Raw genomic sequence first — 15,166 nt, forward strand, 5'->3', positions numbered from 1 at the left:
GCCAGGACAAAGAATCACATGAGAGTCCAGAATGTAAAACATACAGCTTATTGCACATTACATGATAAGCAAAAACATTTTAAATGTGATTTAAAGTGCTAAAAAACACTCTAATCTTGTCCATTTAGACAATGTGATTATTATTTTAATATAAAAATCAAGAAAATAAAACTAGTTTTGTAAACATTTGGAATGATAAAAAGACTTAATATATTGACTAAAAACTGATTTCCAGGTTAGAATGAGAAGAACATCAGCTGTGCAAATAAAAATTATATTTTTGAAATAACCGGTCAGTCTTTCTAAATCTTATCCATTTCCTTAAGCAGCTCTTCAAAACTTGTAATGTACCATGAGCTCTTCTCCTTAATTTGCTGTCTAACTACATTTCCACCAAACCCAACAAAGGCATTCTAGGAGAGAAAACAAATCATTAAGTCTAACAAATGATACAACACACCAAAATCCATCAGCAATCAACCCTAAATACTTACAGCAGGAGGACTCGCCTCGAGGTCAGTAGCTCCGTCTCCGATCATAATAATAGTCTTGAAGCCGTACTGCTCCTTCAGCAGGTTGATGACTTTTCCCTTTCCACCACTTTCAGCTGTTGGCTGACTTTCATCAAATCCGGCATACTCACCTGAAATAACATGTTTGCCTTTACTACATGGAAGTTTAAGGCATGAGGAAACACCAGTATGCCACCAGTCTTACCATTGAAGTAGAACTTGAGTCGGTTTGCGTAAACATGGTGCAAAGGAATATTGAGTTGCGTAGCGACATGCTCAACAATGCAACGAAAGCCTCCAGATATTAGAAATACTTTAATGTTTCGCTGATGTAAGCGTTCCACTAGTTCACTATGAAATTAAAAGTAAAATTGTAAAAAAAAATAATATCTGTAGTTCTTTCATAGATGTAACCACAGTGAATTGCATGGGTGTTTTGTCTGTGGTGGCTTTACCTGATGCCTGGAGTCAGCTGAGGAGGGTGGTCTGTTATCAACTTATTAACTTGTTCCTTTGAACATCTGATGATGGAGAGACGCTCCTTCAAGGCAGTTTTGAACGTTACTGTACCACCCATTGCTCGGCGAGTCCTAAAACAAATTTAGACCCTTTTCAGTTAAGAATTACAATAGAACTTGCAGTAGTCTGTAAACTTACATTTCAGTGACTGCATCTCCTACTCCACAGAACTTGGCCAGTTCATCAATGCCCTCTTCTTTGATTACTGTGCTGTCCACGTCAAAACACACAGCATCAGCTCTTCTGAAGAGCTCCTTTGTCTCAGACTGTGTCAACATATTGCTGAAAAAGTAAAAAGTAGCATTATTGAAGACTCAAGACAACATATTGGTAATCCTCCTGCTACAGTAGTAGGCTTGCATCTGTGCGCTTTGGCCCTCACTGAACTGTACATTGTGCAGCTTTAAAACAGCATGTGGTGAATTTTACAGCTATTGAAGCAGTAAATCCATTGAGACAAAGCTTAAACACAAACACGTGTTCCGGGTGCAATGAAGCGACAAAAACGCGTTGCATAAAAGACTTGCACTACAGGCCATTGTGGAAACTTTCAGCACACGTTGCATCACCCTCACAACTGTGTACATACAGTACCAAACATGAACCATGCAACATTACACCGATTCTCCTGCAAAACAAGGCTGTCGCTAAATATAATAGTTTATTATATGGAAAAACTGAACTACTGTCCATGAACATGAAACAATGATTTATGGCGACGCTAAACGTAACTACGATGTCATAATGTCAAATGAAGAGGGACTGATTAGGCTGGAATGAATAAACGATCTGCACCATAAAGAGCAACGTGGCTAAGGTAAAAGATTATATTTGTTACTCACCCAGAAGGATTGCGGTGGAGAGATCCTGAATTCTGTTTGTGCCACACTGAGGCTCCATCGACGCCCCACACAGAGGCACAGAAATACAGTGGCTGCAAAGGTCGACCAATCACAGCCAGGCCGGCACTGTGACGTCAGCACGACCTGTCACTGACTGGAGTTTGATTGGTCAGTTTTTAGTTTGTGTGAAACTTCTACAGAAAATAACCCTTAAAAAGACTCAGAGATTGCTCTGTGTTTTGGGACTGTCATATATTTGCCATTGTCCCTGACCAGAGCCATTGTCCCTGACCAGAGCCATTGTCCCTGACCAGAGCCATTGTCCCTGACCAGAGCCATTGTCCCTGACCAGAGCCATTGTCCCTGACTGCGATATTGAAACACTAGGGGGCGATATACAGGGGCAGGCTTGAAGGAGCAGCGCATTCGTGGCTTAAAGACATATGGATCTAATATATATTTCCATGGCACGGATAGCCCCTGCTTTAGTGATTTTATAAATTTGAATTGGGGGTCAATGAATTTACTTTGAAACATGTTTTGAGTTGTTGCAGTAGAGTGTAAAAAGATGAAGTTTATTATTTATTTATTCATTGATTTATTTTTATTTATTTCTTAGTTTATTTTTACTCAATATTATTGTGATTACTGATAGATTGTGAGCGGTGACCTGACTCATACTCTAGAACAGTAGGTGGCGGTAATGCTCATTTTAAGCTGGTTGGCAACCGCCGTGTAACAGAAGAAGCGGAAGCAGAACTCGTACTTCCGCTGCCTCTGTTCATTAGATTCATGCTCTTTTCCCTCGTGGTTGCAGCTTGAAGCTTGCAGCTTGTGGCTTAAGTGAGAAGATTGTGATTATCTGTCTACACAATTACAAGTGTGACCTGTGTGTAAATGGTAAGAAAAACATTCTCTTTTCTTGGTGCATTTTGCATGGACGAATTCTGTTTTACTTCCCCGTAGTAAATCCAGTCAGACACCATGCTACAGTAAAGATCAAGCCGACGTTTATTTGGAGTAATGTATTTGGCATTGTTCTTATGTTGGTTTGGCCACAAAGTACGACAGATTGTGTGTGTGCAGTTCTACAAGTGTTCTTTTGTCCTAATTACTCTTTTTTTTCCAGGTCAACCTTCAGTGAGACGAGGTCAAGAGAGACTACACATTGCTGCCACGTGGGAAAAAAATCTAAAGTCTAATCCCATTTCTTTCTGTGAATCCCCTTGGGTTTATCTTGCAGTTTTCTAGTTATCTTGGACTAGTTAATTATAGATCTTTCCCATGTTTACACAGGCTATTGTCCAAATATATTAAATAGATGTATCCGAACAAAGGCAACTGAAACATTTATTTGTATTTTTGAGTTTTTAAGTGACGAGTGGTTATAAGACTTTTATACACAGTTGTTTGTAAATTCTAGTTTTTCATAAGTTATACATTTCATATTGGCATATTTCATTTTCAAAACCTGATCTTTCAAAGCTTTCTCGATTTAGAACACAACACTGGGCAATACTTTTCTTCACATTACCAGTTAAAATAATACATCATTGTTTTCCATTTAGGACCAAGCCTGAGTCTTTACACTAGCAGAGACTTTTCACTCCTCCAGAACTTAAAATGCTGGATGTCAGGACACAGAATAATGCGTCTTATACACCACATAAACGGGTATAGATCCAGCAGTTATGCAAGGTTTAAATCTCTGGAGCGGTATTGAAGCATCACAGTGTAAATTATATCCTGGTGATGTCCCCTGAGAAATAAGTGCATTGAATATACATATTACATTGTTTTAGCTGGCTCGTCGGTCTCGTCGGCCTCTGCAAGAAGTGACAGCAGGATTGCCTTGGGAGTGTTCTCAAAAAGAGCTGCTCTGTTCTGCGTCTGTCCCTTTTTGACCCAGTGGCCGTAGATTTTGAACGCACAGGCGTCGATGAGCTTCCGGATGGGTTTGAGGGCGTACGGATCGCTTTTGATGACCTCCTTGGTTAGAGGCTTTGCTCTCCGATAGTTGCAGTAGATTCGCATGGTTGCAAGCACCGTCATGCAAATCACCTGAAGGCGTGTCAGAAAATTAATCTCAAACAACTGTATGGTCATTTAATTGTGAGATAACTGTACGGTAGATAATCATAGTTGTTGAAACTGGCATAAATTACAATTGTATGTATGCTAGCATTATGTAGTCTTTATTTACATCTCAGTGTCCCAGTTTCCTCCCATCAGCATGTCTTACCTTAAACCTCCTGTATGGGGTGAACTGTCTAACTTCATCAACCACGTACTGTGAAAAGAACGGGTGGTTGAGCGCTTCAGTTGCGGTGTAGCGTTGCTTTGGGTTCACGACCAACATTCGGGAAATCTAAGAAAATTAACAAACTATTTAAATATCCAAATTTTGTCAAATAAAGAAAAATATATATACATACATAACTACCAAGGTACAATAGGAATTTTCCCAGGGAGAAGTAAAAGGACAGTTACATAACAATGTTATATTTTTGCACGTCTCACACAATTGCAATACTGTAATACATATTGCCCACCCCTTGCACAGGCCAAATTAGAATAATACATTGTGTACCAAGTCCTTGACGGTGTCTGAGCGGTCTTCCCATTCCGGAGATGCAAAGTTGTATTTCCCAGCTAAGATCATACGCAACATCAGCAACTGTTTCCTGTGCCAGAAAGGAGGAGAGCCAGCGAGCAGGGTGTACATGATGACCCCTGAACTCCACCTGCAAACAGACGTGCTCATGGTTGTGCTGCTCAATGTTTAACAATACATGGATCTCCTAGTTATGTTTTTATTTATTCATTAACTCACAAATCCACTGCAGGGCCATATCCAGCATGCCCTGAATCCATAGAGCATTCAATAATCTCAGGAGCGAGGTAAACCGGAGTTCCACACACCTCTATCAAAATATAAGGTTAATTTTGTTATTCTGTTACCATGATAATCCTAGACACTAGCACTTGGGTCTGTGAGAAAGGTCAAGTATCCAATTGCGCCATATCATCTTGAATAATTTGGACAAAGAACTAATAGAAAAAACATCTATTGAATAATTGGTTGAGAGATATGAATTGGACCTTTGAGCGTCTGCCCCGGCTGAAGTTGTACAGAAAATCCAAAGTCTGTCAATTTGATGTTCATGTCATCATCTAGAAGGATGTTTTCCGGCTTCAGGTCACGGTGGACTATGTTCTGGGAATGCAGAAACTGGACAACTTCAAGTAAAGCTCGCATTATCTTCCTACAACCAAGATGATAGATTTATTTTGTTTAACAAGGGATTTTATTATTCCTTTCTTATTGCTGTCAAGTCACTGACCTGGTTTCTTTCTCACTCAGGGTTACTTTCTCTGTGAGGTAGTCAAACAGTTCACCTCTCTTCATTCTAGGGAAAGTATTTGTAACATAAGCATTTCAAAATAACGCTGTATACTTCGTTGTAACATCATACTTACAGGTCAAAAACGAGAAAGTAAAATACGTGTGACTCATAGCTGTCTTTGAGTTGAACTGAAAAATTGAAAAATAAGCATTTAATTGTGTGAGCTTCTGTCCCCCCCCCCCCACACACACACACACACACAACAATTAAAATGACATACAATCCATGCTTAAGTATTTGTGAGGAAATAAAATAACATCTCAAAGTGAAGGAATTAAAGTGATTAGAATAATACTAAAACTTTGCCACTTTACTGAGCTTTCATCCATACATTTTTAAGACAGGTTCCAAGCTCTTACTGATGTTTTCCTGGCCACAGACTTTTTTCAGAATGTCAAGCTCTTTCACTGTTGCCTCTCTGATCTCCTTGATCTCTTGCGGCGTAGTCTTGTCTGAAGGAGTGATGTCAATGATCTTCACGGCGTACTCCCAAGAAGTCCGTTTGTCCACACAGCGGCGGACCACACTGCTCACTCCCCTGTGAAAACACAAACACCATCATGCACCCAAAACACCTTCATGCACCCAAAGACATTTATGACATTTATGGCTACAGTATAGTCCTATACTGTGCACTTGAAATATCTATTCTGATACACTATTGGTATGCGTTATGATCAATACCACATTCAGTGAAGGACAGTAAAACATCACAAATCAATCAGGGAAATTGTGTAGGAAAAAGCTGCCCAATTTGCAGACACAGATATTCAAAACGCTGCCTAGTTTTGTGTGTGTCGTCTGTGTGTGTGTGTGTCATGTGTATGTGTGTGTGACTGTGTGTGATCTGTGTGTCATGTGTGTGCGTCATGTGTGTGTGTGTATGTGTCATGTGTGTGTGTGTGTGTCATGTGTATGTGACTGTGTGTGTGATCTGTGTGTCATGTGTGTGCGTCATGTGTGTGTGTGTATGTGTCATGTGTATGTGTGTGTGACTGTGTGTGTGATCTGTGTGTCATGTGTGTGTGTATGTGTCATGTGTGTGTGTATGTGTCATGTGTGTGTGTATGTGTCATGTGTGTGTGTATGTGTCATGTGTGTGTGTCATGTGTATGTGACTGTGTGTGTGATCTGTGTGTCGTGTGTGTGTGTGTGTGTCATGTGTATGTGTGTGTGACTGTGTGTGTGATCTGTGTGTCATGTGTGTGCATCATGTGTGTGTGTGTCTGTGTGTGTGTGTGTCGTGTTTGCGTGCGTCATGTGTGTGCGTGCGTGCGTGTGTGTGTGACTGTGTGTACGTGCGTGTCGTGTGTGTGTCATGTGCGTGTTTGTCATATGTGTGTGTGTGTCATGTATGTGTGTGTGTGTGTGTGTGTGTGTATGTGCGTGTTTGTCGTGTGTGTGTATGTGTATGTATGTGTGTGTGTGTGTGGGGGGGGGGGAATCTAAATTCAACTTTAGATTAAAATTTGAACATTTAATTTTTGGTTTTCATGACACAAAGGTGGACTATAGTTAGAAAATGACAATTAATTTAATTATTATATTTGGCAAATTCCACATTTCTAAAAGTACATTTTCATCAGTATCCTTTCCCCCGTTATTAAACAAATCGAATAATATTTGCTCACCAGGCCAAAAATCCATTTTTACTTTTGCTGCTGAAAATGTTATGTTAATAAATGTTTTTGATGTATGAAGTGTAATTATTCTTTAATTGTTTTATTGTGTGTTATAAATGCTTGTTATAAAGAATCTTGACTATAATAAAGGAAGAATAAACCCCTCCTTGTGCAACAGTGCGCCCCCCTGCGACAGCTCGTGAAGAATCACAATGAGGCCCCTGGCACCGGGGCACGTGTCTTAAGGGGGACTCTAGGAAATCGTAAACTCTTACATCATCCAGCTGACAAGAATAGCACACATGTTTATGATAGCTGAATATTACACAAGTCCACTGTGCTCGACATACAAGTGCATTCGATAGTTTGTTTGTTGTTGATTTTTTTACCTTCCCAATATCTCCTTAGGCTCATAGTTATCATAAAACTCTTGCGCTCCAACCCAGTCCGGCAGTGGCACCTCTTCCTCTTTAGTCATGATGAAGGACGCGCGCCTCTAGCCTTCTCTTTCTGTTGTGCATAAACAAAAAAACAAAGTAATAGAACACAACAGACACACACACACACACACACACACACACACACACACACACACGCACAAACTACAACACACATGCACCGTCACAATTTCACCTTGTTGTGGAGGATATTATTATCCCTCTGCACAGGACGTCCCGGATACTTTACTGCTCGGTTAGATCACACGTTTGAAACATTAAAAACTCACCGGGTCGTTTATTGCTGTAACGGTTTTCACTTTTGTGCGTTGAAGAGTCGGTGACCGGCCCGATCCGAGTCCAGTTTTTCAGGGGCCACTATCATTGGCGGGGTGAGGCTCTAATGTCAAACGCCAGAAATACATCTGAGCTCCCCCCTCTGCACCACTTGCTCCCAGCACCGTGTACACTTAAAACTGAGAGGACTTAGTAGTTAGATGCTGTTAGATCACAAAAGATTGCCAGTAAATATATCAAGACGAAGGAAGCTTTACTGGGAGAGATTGTGAGGGAGTGAATTATGTAGCAGTCCATGCATTTCCTGCCATTAAGGGGATCAATCAAGACACAATAAGATCTTGGAAAAAGCTGTTATGCTTGACATTCAACTCAATAATCTTCTGCTGCTTCTTGGTGTTTTATGGCGGTGGTATCCAAGTGTTACATTACCGCCAGACTTTATTCCCTTTATTCTTCAGACTTCATTCTGCACTAAACCGTTATAGTATATGTAGCGCATGCATCAGCTTCTTCTTCTATGGTTGTTGTTGTTTTATGTCTGTGTTGTCATCATTATGTCGGTATTATGTCATCATTATGTCTGTGTTGTCATCATTATGTCGGTGTTATGTCATTATTGTCTGTGTTACGTCATTGTTGTTGTTGTTGTTTTATGGCGGTTGGCATCCAATTGTTGCATTACCGCCAGACTTTATTCCTCAGACTTTTCGTAGTTGTTGTTGTTGTTGTTCTTGTTGTTTTATGGCGGTTGGCATCCAAGTGTTGCATTACCGCCAGACTTTATTCCTCAGACTTTGTCGTAGTCCTCAGACTCTGTCATAGTCCGTAAAAGTACTCCTTCCATTGCTTTGGTGTTACAAAGCCCATGAGGTCATGATATGTCTTTGTGACTAGAATAGTTGTTGTTGTTTCAGAGACCAACCGGCTTTATTCCAGGGAGACTCTTCTTCATCTTCCTCTCCTTCTTTGACGTTCGGTGCTTCCATCTGTGTTGTCATTATGTCTGTTATGTCGTCATTTTGTCTGTGTTTTGTGATCATTATGTCTGTGTTATGTCATCATTATGTATGTCTTTATGTTGTAATTGATACGCAATGATGAAAAAAAAACAATGGTATTATGTGTAATTGAGATATTATGACCAACTTGAGTAAGCGATCATGCATTTAAAGATGAGCTGAACGTTATACAATTATTTCCTTTTCTTATTTTGCCTTTGTCTCAACCAGTACAATGACGTTCATGGGCACATTTGTTTTTTATGAGATGAGCTTTATTATTTTAGCTTTGAACAACTGTACATAAAGTCTAGGAACAGTGATTATTTTACAGCTATAACCTTAACTCAATTTGCCCTGTAATAGTAACAGCGTAAAGTGTAAGTGGAGGAACTTCAACAATACTAAAAAAATACTTAAATCAAATATATTTAAACAAAAGCCAACATCATCTATGTGAAGTGACTGAACACACAACATGATGTCTGAAAGAAAAAGCATTGGTTTGGTATTCTGTTTTTATCATTTAGTACGATGATGATAACTGCGGTCAGCCGTCTTATGATAGACCTATGAAGAAAGCAAGACAAAAGCAACAATCACAAATCAACACATAAATAACAAGTGTAACGTGCAGTAAATCGTGTCACGGTCTCTCATTTACCATTCGCAAACTTGCACTGTTTGAGCACGTCGCTGAAGCCGTCGCAGAGTTTGAAATCGCTCTGAGTCTGGGCACACTCGATGAACTGTTTGAGCTCGTACGAACAGGCCTGCTGCTGAGGTTCTTGTTGGTACATGGACTGTGACTGCTGCTGGTACGGCTGCTGCTGGTACATTGGCTGCTGCTGGTACGGCTCCTGAAAGCACATGAGATAGTGTCTGGATCATAAAGAGCAATATCATTTCATAAAGACCAAAATAACACAATGCTCTAATAATGTTACAAATTTACAACGTATACTCGACATCACATCCTCGATAGTGTGGTCAGATCCGCTCTCGTGTTGCGTTCAATGGCAAATATTTTACCTGGTAAGTAACGTCAGGCTTCGCCTCAGGCTCAGATTGTCCTCCGCCGAAGCCTCCCATCATGGCATGGCTAAGGGTGTGGCCCACTGCCGAACCTACAGCCACACCAGCGGCTGTAGTCGCCATCTGGGCAAACATACCAGGCTGCCTAGGCGCTGCTGGAGCCCCAACAGCTGAAGGAGGTGCCTGCATAGGAACCGGGGCGTGGGCGGGTGGAGGAGCGGCTCGAGCCATGGGAGGAGGAGAAGCTCGAGCCATGGGAGGAGCCCGGCTGTACAGAAAATACACATTAATTACCTGGACGTTATAAAAGCATGGAATTAAGGATCGAGTTATTTAGATGAATACAAGTTGTTATTTTCAATTCCACAAAACACAACAAACTGATGTATTTCAAGAAGACGTGGCCGATACGATTGTGTATTTATAACAACTCATGTGCACTTCATAATGTCGCTTTGCTTCTTCAGTGTGTGTGGGGGGGGAGTCTCAGTGTTAGAGCTACATGAAACAGAAAATCAATGAATCACAGTATGACGATTTCATCAAGATAACAGATCATCACAGGGCCGGATCAAAGGTCAAGGCTCCTACTGCGCCACACAATTGCTTCATTAGACTTTGCAAACAGGACAATTAAATGTTTGGCTTCTAATGTTATTGGTGTCGTCACAGAGATCAAACCCATCTTCACCACACAAAATGTTCAAAGAATGCAGAGATTAGGCCCCCTAATCCCCCTAACACCATAATATCCCACTGGGTCAATAACGGGGCCCCAATAATAATTTGCACTCTTTTTCAAAGTATAACGTGTTTTTCTTACAATTAACAAATGGATAAGATAAGATATTCCTTTATTGTCCACACATGACGACATACAGTCACTGGATAATAGTGACTGTATGGCTTTTTACTGAATTACAGGAGGAAATCTAAACAAATATATGTGTTAAGTGAATGCTGAACTCAGTATTATTACATGCTTGTTGTGAGCACCACCACAGGGGGGCCTACAGAGCCTCTGGGGGGCCCACATGGAAGCCACTGATATGACAAACAAGACCTAGGTGGAACTACTCATTGATGGGTTCGTAGGACACATTTTTATTCGGGTTCAAACTTTAAATATGTGGCCTGATATTTAGAAGAGCCCGTCAGAGTGTTTTTGCTCTGCTCTCTCCACTTGGCCTGGCTGTGTTTCCATTACTAAACAGACCTTGGACCGGGTCAGAGCCGGAGCGTCCTGGCGGTGGGAACGCGGTTAAAAAGAGTAATTTATCAACGTGACCTTCACGGAAAAAACACGGAAAACAAAAGCCGTAAACGCGTGCTGTACGCATTGACAGTAGATCAGTTTAGTATCCAAGGTTTGTACTTGAGAATGTATTCATTGAGGTCAAGATATCTTACTAAACGTTCAGATAATAAACGTCACGTGTATTTCATAATTGTGGTTATTAGCCGCCGCGTTCACACTTCTTACCTGGCTGGAGAAGGGGTCCTTGACATCCGGCTTCTGCTTCCTCGTGGCATTTCTATTGAGTTTAATTAATTTCCCGTCTTTGAGAGAAACTAAATGCGTAGAGCACGGGCTTAAGAAGCTTCTGGTCCGACCTTACAGCACACCGGAACTTTCCGTGTGTTACAGCGTTTGAATTCCGACTAACTTCCGGTCTGATGACATATCGCGTTATGACTCGGGACCGTGTGGACCGTAACCATGGATATGTAGGGGACTGTAACCATGGATATGTAAGGTGCTGGTTCAGGTGTGTAGATTCAGTGAGGTGCAGACGGATTCTGGAGCTTTATTGATCCTCACTGGTCACACAGATTGCTTTCGGATTCTCGGATTGTTCTTCTTCTTTGGTGCTTTGATGGCGGGTGTTATCTAAGTGTTAGATTACCGCCGCCCACTACAGTTCTACGCATGCGTCAACACCACTCCAACGTGAACTGTTGTTGTGGCGTTGCTCAATGACATCATCAGTTGGATGACGTCATGATTAAAATTATGACATTTTTCTCTTTTTCGTTGGTGTTTTATGGCGGTTGACCTCCATAAAACAGGGGGGTGTTAGAGGTGTCTAATCTTTAGACTTCATTCTTTAGTCTTCATTCTTTAGACTAGACTTCATTCTTTAGTCTTCATTCTTTAGACTAGACTTCATTCTTTAGACTTGTTGTTGTTGTTTTATGGCGGTTGGCATCCAATTGTTGCATTACCGCCAGCCTTTATTCCTCAGACTTTTCGTAGTTGTTGTTGTTGTTGTTGTTTTATGGCGGTTGGCATCCGAGTGTTGCATTACCACCAGACTTTATTGTTGTTGTTGTTGTTTTATGGCGGTTGGCATCCAATTGTTGCATTACCGCCAGACTTTATTCCTCAGACTTTTTGTAGTTGTTGTTGTTGTTGTTTTATGGCGGTTGGCATCCGAGTGTTGCATTACCGCCAGACTTTATTAGGCCCGAGCGCCACAAGCTGGCGAGAGGCCTATTAATCTCGTAAGGCCGTGCGAAGCACGGCTGCGAAAGTGCGCACGTAGTGCGCACGAAATCGAGCGCGAAGCGCTCGCCCACTTCCAAACACTCACTAACGCACTCCTCCACTCATGCACGCCCCGTGCATACTAATTAGTTGTAGGAAAATGGAACATTACCGTTGTAAACGGGCGAAGCCCGTGCAAAAGTTCGCACTAAACGAGCACTTTACATTGGGATGACGACCGCGAAGCGGTCGTCATCCCCATATAAAGCACTCATTTGCGCTAAGTAGCTCACGAATACGTTCCCCATCTCTTGCATGTTCCGTGCATATAAGCATGTAATGCAAAAATTGAACATTATTACTGTATAGAGGGCCAAAAACACAAAGTGGGCGGAGCCCACTCAAAATTATCGAAAGTACCCGTCAGTGACCAGGGACCCACACCATGAGGTAGGAAAGCGCGAGCGCTTTCCGAAAATGTATAGTTTATGATATTTGAAAAATGGGAAACATTGTTTTCGCATCGGAATATTATTCTTTCTTTCTTTCTTTCTTCTTCTCGGGACCAACCCCCCTATTTTTCACCCAGTGAACATTGACGAAAAGTCACAAAAATTTGCACACCTCTAAAAATCGTGCCTCTCTACATTCTGGCTATTTCCCTTTTCTAAAATAAAAAAAATTGGCGCGTCAGCGCCACCAAATGTACCAAAAATGCATTGAGAGATGGGAAATGACCCAAAAAAAATCTGATCGTAGAATCATGAAATTTGGCGCAGAGGTAGATGGTGACAAGAGAAGTAAAAAATATTATTACGGCAACGCCGTCCGCCCAACCAAATGTCGGCCATATTGCTTCAAAAATGGCTAAACATGACTTCGGAGTTTTTCCAAACGTCGTACTTTTACGAACTCCTCCCAGGGCGTTGGCCCTAAAAAGCTGAAATTTGGTAAAAATGCTACTGAGGAGTGGGACATCAAAAGTTATCCAAATTCCATTGATACCTCTCACGGTCTCTGTGCGGCGAAGCCGCAAACTGTAGCTAGAATTTCAGAAATCTCCCATATTTAAAATTTCTGCCGTTTGCGCGGATAAAGTCCGAATTGCGTCAAATTAGAATCAGTTGTTAAACTCTTTGCCCTAAACCTACTTGAAGTGAAATAAATTCATTTGGCGCCACAGCGCCCCCTACAGATTTTATATGGAGGTTAAATGTTTAGTTTTGCGAAATTATATGAAATTTGACACACAACTCAATTTTAGCATCCCCATCAAAAAAGTCAATGAGACCCATGTCATAATTGTTATGGCGTTGCCGTAACGATGACCGAAACCTTTCATGTTATTCCAATGGGGAAATCGCCAGAACATGTTTACACTTTAGACTTTCACAAACTCCTCCCAGGGCGTCAGCCCTATTAACCTGAAATTTGGTGAGACTCATCTTCAGGACCATCAAATGTTATCTACATTTTCATTCAAAGAGTCACGGTGTCTGTGCGGCAAAGCCGCACATTTTGCCAAGAATTCAAAATAAAATAGCTTTTTGATGGTAAAACAAAGGGGAGAAGATGTGACAGCGTCACAGATTCAGCAGTAGGCATAATAAAAGGACAATTGGGGCGCGTTAGCGCCCCCTCCTCTTGCGGTGTGGCGGCGGCGTGGCGAGGGCCGATCATTGCCGCTTGCGGCTATATTTGTTGTTGTTGTTGTTGTTTTATGGCGGTTGGCATCCAATTGTTGCATTACCGCTAGACTTTATTCCTCAGACTTTTCGTACTCCTCAGACACCTCGTCTGCGTTACAGAGTGTTACATTACCAGACGTTATTCTTTAAACGTTATTCTTTAGACTTTATTCTTTAGACTTCATTCTTCAGTTCAAAGCCCACAAATTAAAAGCACAAGAGTTCCGTTGTAGTATAATATATTGTGACAAGCCCCTTTCAATCTGCGAGGACAGAAGACTACAAATCCCGACATGCACCTGGGCTGTCAAAGCAAAATACTATTATAGGTTTTATGCGTTGTAGTCATGGATCTATTATATTATTGACAGTAATACACATTGTGACACGCCCCTTTCAATCTGCGCGAGGACAGAAGACTACATATCCCGAAAGCAAAATATCGTTTTCTCTTGACTCGCGCAAGATTCCAATGTGTTGTAGTCATGGATCTATTATAGTATCGGTTGTAGTATAATCTTCTTCTATGGTGTTTTATGGCTGCTGTTGTTGTTGTAGTTGTTTTATGGCGGTTGGCATCCGAGTTGTTGTTGTTGTTGTTGTTTTATGGCGGTTGACATCCGAGTGTTGCATTACCGCCAGACTTTATAGTTGTTGTTGTTGTTGTTGTTGTTGTTTTATGGCGGTTGGCATCCAATTGTTGCATTACCGCCAGACTTTATTCCTCAGACTTTTCGTAGTCCTCAGACTGTCGTAGTCCGTAAAAGTACTCCTTCCATTGCTTTGTTGTTGTTGTTGTTGTTGTTGTTTTATGGCGGTTGGCATCCAAGTGTTGCATTACCGCCAGACTTTATTCCTCAGACTTTGTCGTAGTCCTCAGACTCTGTCGTAGTCCGTAAAAGTACTCCTTCCATTGCTTTGGTGTTACAAAGCCCATGAGGTCATGATATGTCTTTGTGACTAGAATAGTTGTTGTTGTTGTTGTTGTTTTATGGCGGTTGGCATCCAAGTGTTGCATTACCGCCAGACTTTATTCCTCAGACTTTGTCGTAGTTGTTGTTGTTGTTGTTGCTCTACGGCGGCTGGCATCCAAGTGCTGCACCACCGCCAGACTCCACTCCTCAGACCTTGTCGTAGTCCTCAGACTCTGTCGTAGTCCGTTGTTGTTGTTGTTGTTGTTTTATGGCGGTTGACATCCGAGTGTTGCATTACCGCCAGACTTTATTCCTTAGACTTTGTCGTAGTCCTAAAAGTTCTTCTTCCAGTGCCTTGACTTCCAGTGCTTTGTCCTCAGACTCTGTCGTAGTCCGTAAAAGTA

General features: G+C 41.5%; 3 protein-coding genes and 1 non-coding gene across 4 annotated transcripts; 1 reads left to right on the forward strand and 3 right to left on the reverse strand.

The window, feature by feature from the left end:
- Positions 1-175: 175 nt before the first annotated feature.
- Positions 176-1,932, reverse strand: psph (phosphoserine phosphatase). The gene is made up of 6 exons (XM_072458159.1): positions 1,874-1,932; positions 1,170-1,313; positions 968-1,102; positions 718-863; positions 495-643; positions 176-413 (listed from the first exon to the last, which is right to left on the reverse strand). Exons 2-6 carry the CDS (start codon positions 1,307-1,309, stop codon positions 303-305), a joined length of 681 nt encoding a protein of 226 aa, XP_072314260.1. The 5' UTR covers positions 1,310-1,313; positions 1,874-1,932; the 3' UTR covers positions 176-302.
- Positions 1,933-2,807: 875 nt separating this feature from the next.
- Positions 2,808-2,934, forward strand: LOC140380672 (small nucleolar RNA SNORA15). The gene has a single exon (XR_011931188.1). It is a non-coding gene; the product is annotated as a small nucleolar RNA SNORA15 (small nucleolar RNA).
- Positions 2,935-3,210: 276 nt separating this feature from the next.
- On the reverse strand, positions 3,211-7,741 carry LOC140377457 (phosphorylase b kinase gamma catalytic chain, skeletal muscle/heart isoform-like). The gene is made up of 10 exons (XM_072462868.1): positions 7,630-7,741; positions 7,292-7,412; positions 5,640-5,818; positions 5,354-5,408; positions 5,218-5,283; positions 4,976-5,139; positions 4,707-4,797; positions 4,464-4,617; positions 4,116-4,241; positions 3,211-3,934 (listed from the first exon to the last, which is right to left on the reverse strand). Exons 2-10 carry the CDS (start codon positions 7,378-7,380, stop codon positions 3,662-3,664), a joined length of 1,197 nt encoding a protein of 398 aa, XP_072318969.1. The 5' UTR covers positions 7,381-7,412; positions 7,630-7,741; the 3' UTR covers positions 3,211-3,661.
- A 1,426-nt stretch (positions 7,742-9,167) lies between these two features.
- chchd2 (coiled-coil-helix-coiled-coil-helix domain containing 2) lies at positions 9,168-11,315 on the reverse strand. Its single transcript, XM_072458170.1, has 4 exons — positions 11,156-11,315; positions 9,670-9,940; positions 9,302-9,497; positions 9,168-9,207 (listed from the first exon to the last, which is right to left on the reverse strand). Exons 1-4 carry the CDS (start codon positions 11,203-11,205, stop codon positions 9,197-9,199), a joined length of 528 nt encoding a protein of 175 aa, XP_072314271.1. The 5' UTR covers positions 11,206-11,315; the 3' UTR covers positions 9,168-9,196.
- Between the last annotated feature and the right edge of the window lie 3,851 nt (positions 11,316-15,166).

The sequence above is a fragment of the Eucyclogobius newberryi genome, unplaced genomic scaffold (assembly GCF_026437365.1).
Source record: "Eucyclogobius newberryi isolate DKJ021-1_F unplaced genomic scaffold, fEucNew1.0.hap1 SCAF_10, whole genome shotgun sequence".
NCBI lineage: Eukaryota > Metazoa > Chordata > Actinopteri > Gobiiformes > Gobiidae > Eucyclogobius > Eucyclogobius newberryi.

Bases quoted from the DNA above. Each gene is read 5' to 3' on its own strand.
- chchd2 (XM_072458170.1), bottom strand. From the start codon at position 11,205: ATGCCACGAGGAAGCAGAAGCCGGATGTCAAGGACCCCTTCTCCAGCC. The intron at 9,941-11,155 runs GTAAGAAGTGTG...TTTTCTGTACAG, and splicing joins AGGACCCCTTCTCCAGCCAG to CCGGGCTCCTCCCATGGCTC. The intron at 9,498-9,669 runs GTAAAATATTTG...ATGTGCTTTCAG, and splicing joins AGCCTGACGTTACTTACCAG to GAGCCGTACCAGCAGCAGCC.
- LOC140377457 (XM_072462868.1), bottom strand. From the start codon at position 7,380: ATGACTAAAGAGGAAGAGGTGCCACTGCCGGACTGGGTTGGAGCGCAA. The intron at 5,284-5,353 runs GTAAGTATGATG...TACTTTCCCTAG, and splicing joins TACTTTCTCGTTTTTGACCT to AATGAAGAGAGGTGAACTGT. The intron at 3,935-4,115 runs GTAAGACATGCT...ACACGCCTTCAG, and splicing joins CCCCATACAGGAGGTTTAAG to GTGATTTGCATGACGGTGCT.
- psph (XM_072458159.1), bottom strand. From the start codon at position 1,309: ATGTTGACACAGTCTGAGACAAAGGAGCTCTTCAGAAGAGCTGATGCT. The intron at 864-967 runs GTAAAGCCACCA...TTAATTTCATAG, and splicing joins CAGCTGACTCCAGGCATCAG to TGAACTAGTGGAACGCTTAC. The intron at 414-494 runs GTAAGTATTTAG...TTTCTCTCCTAG, and splicing joins TCGAGGCGAGTCCTCCTGCT to AATGCCTTTGTTGGGTTTGG.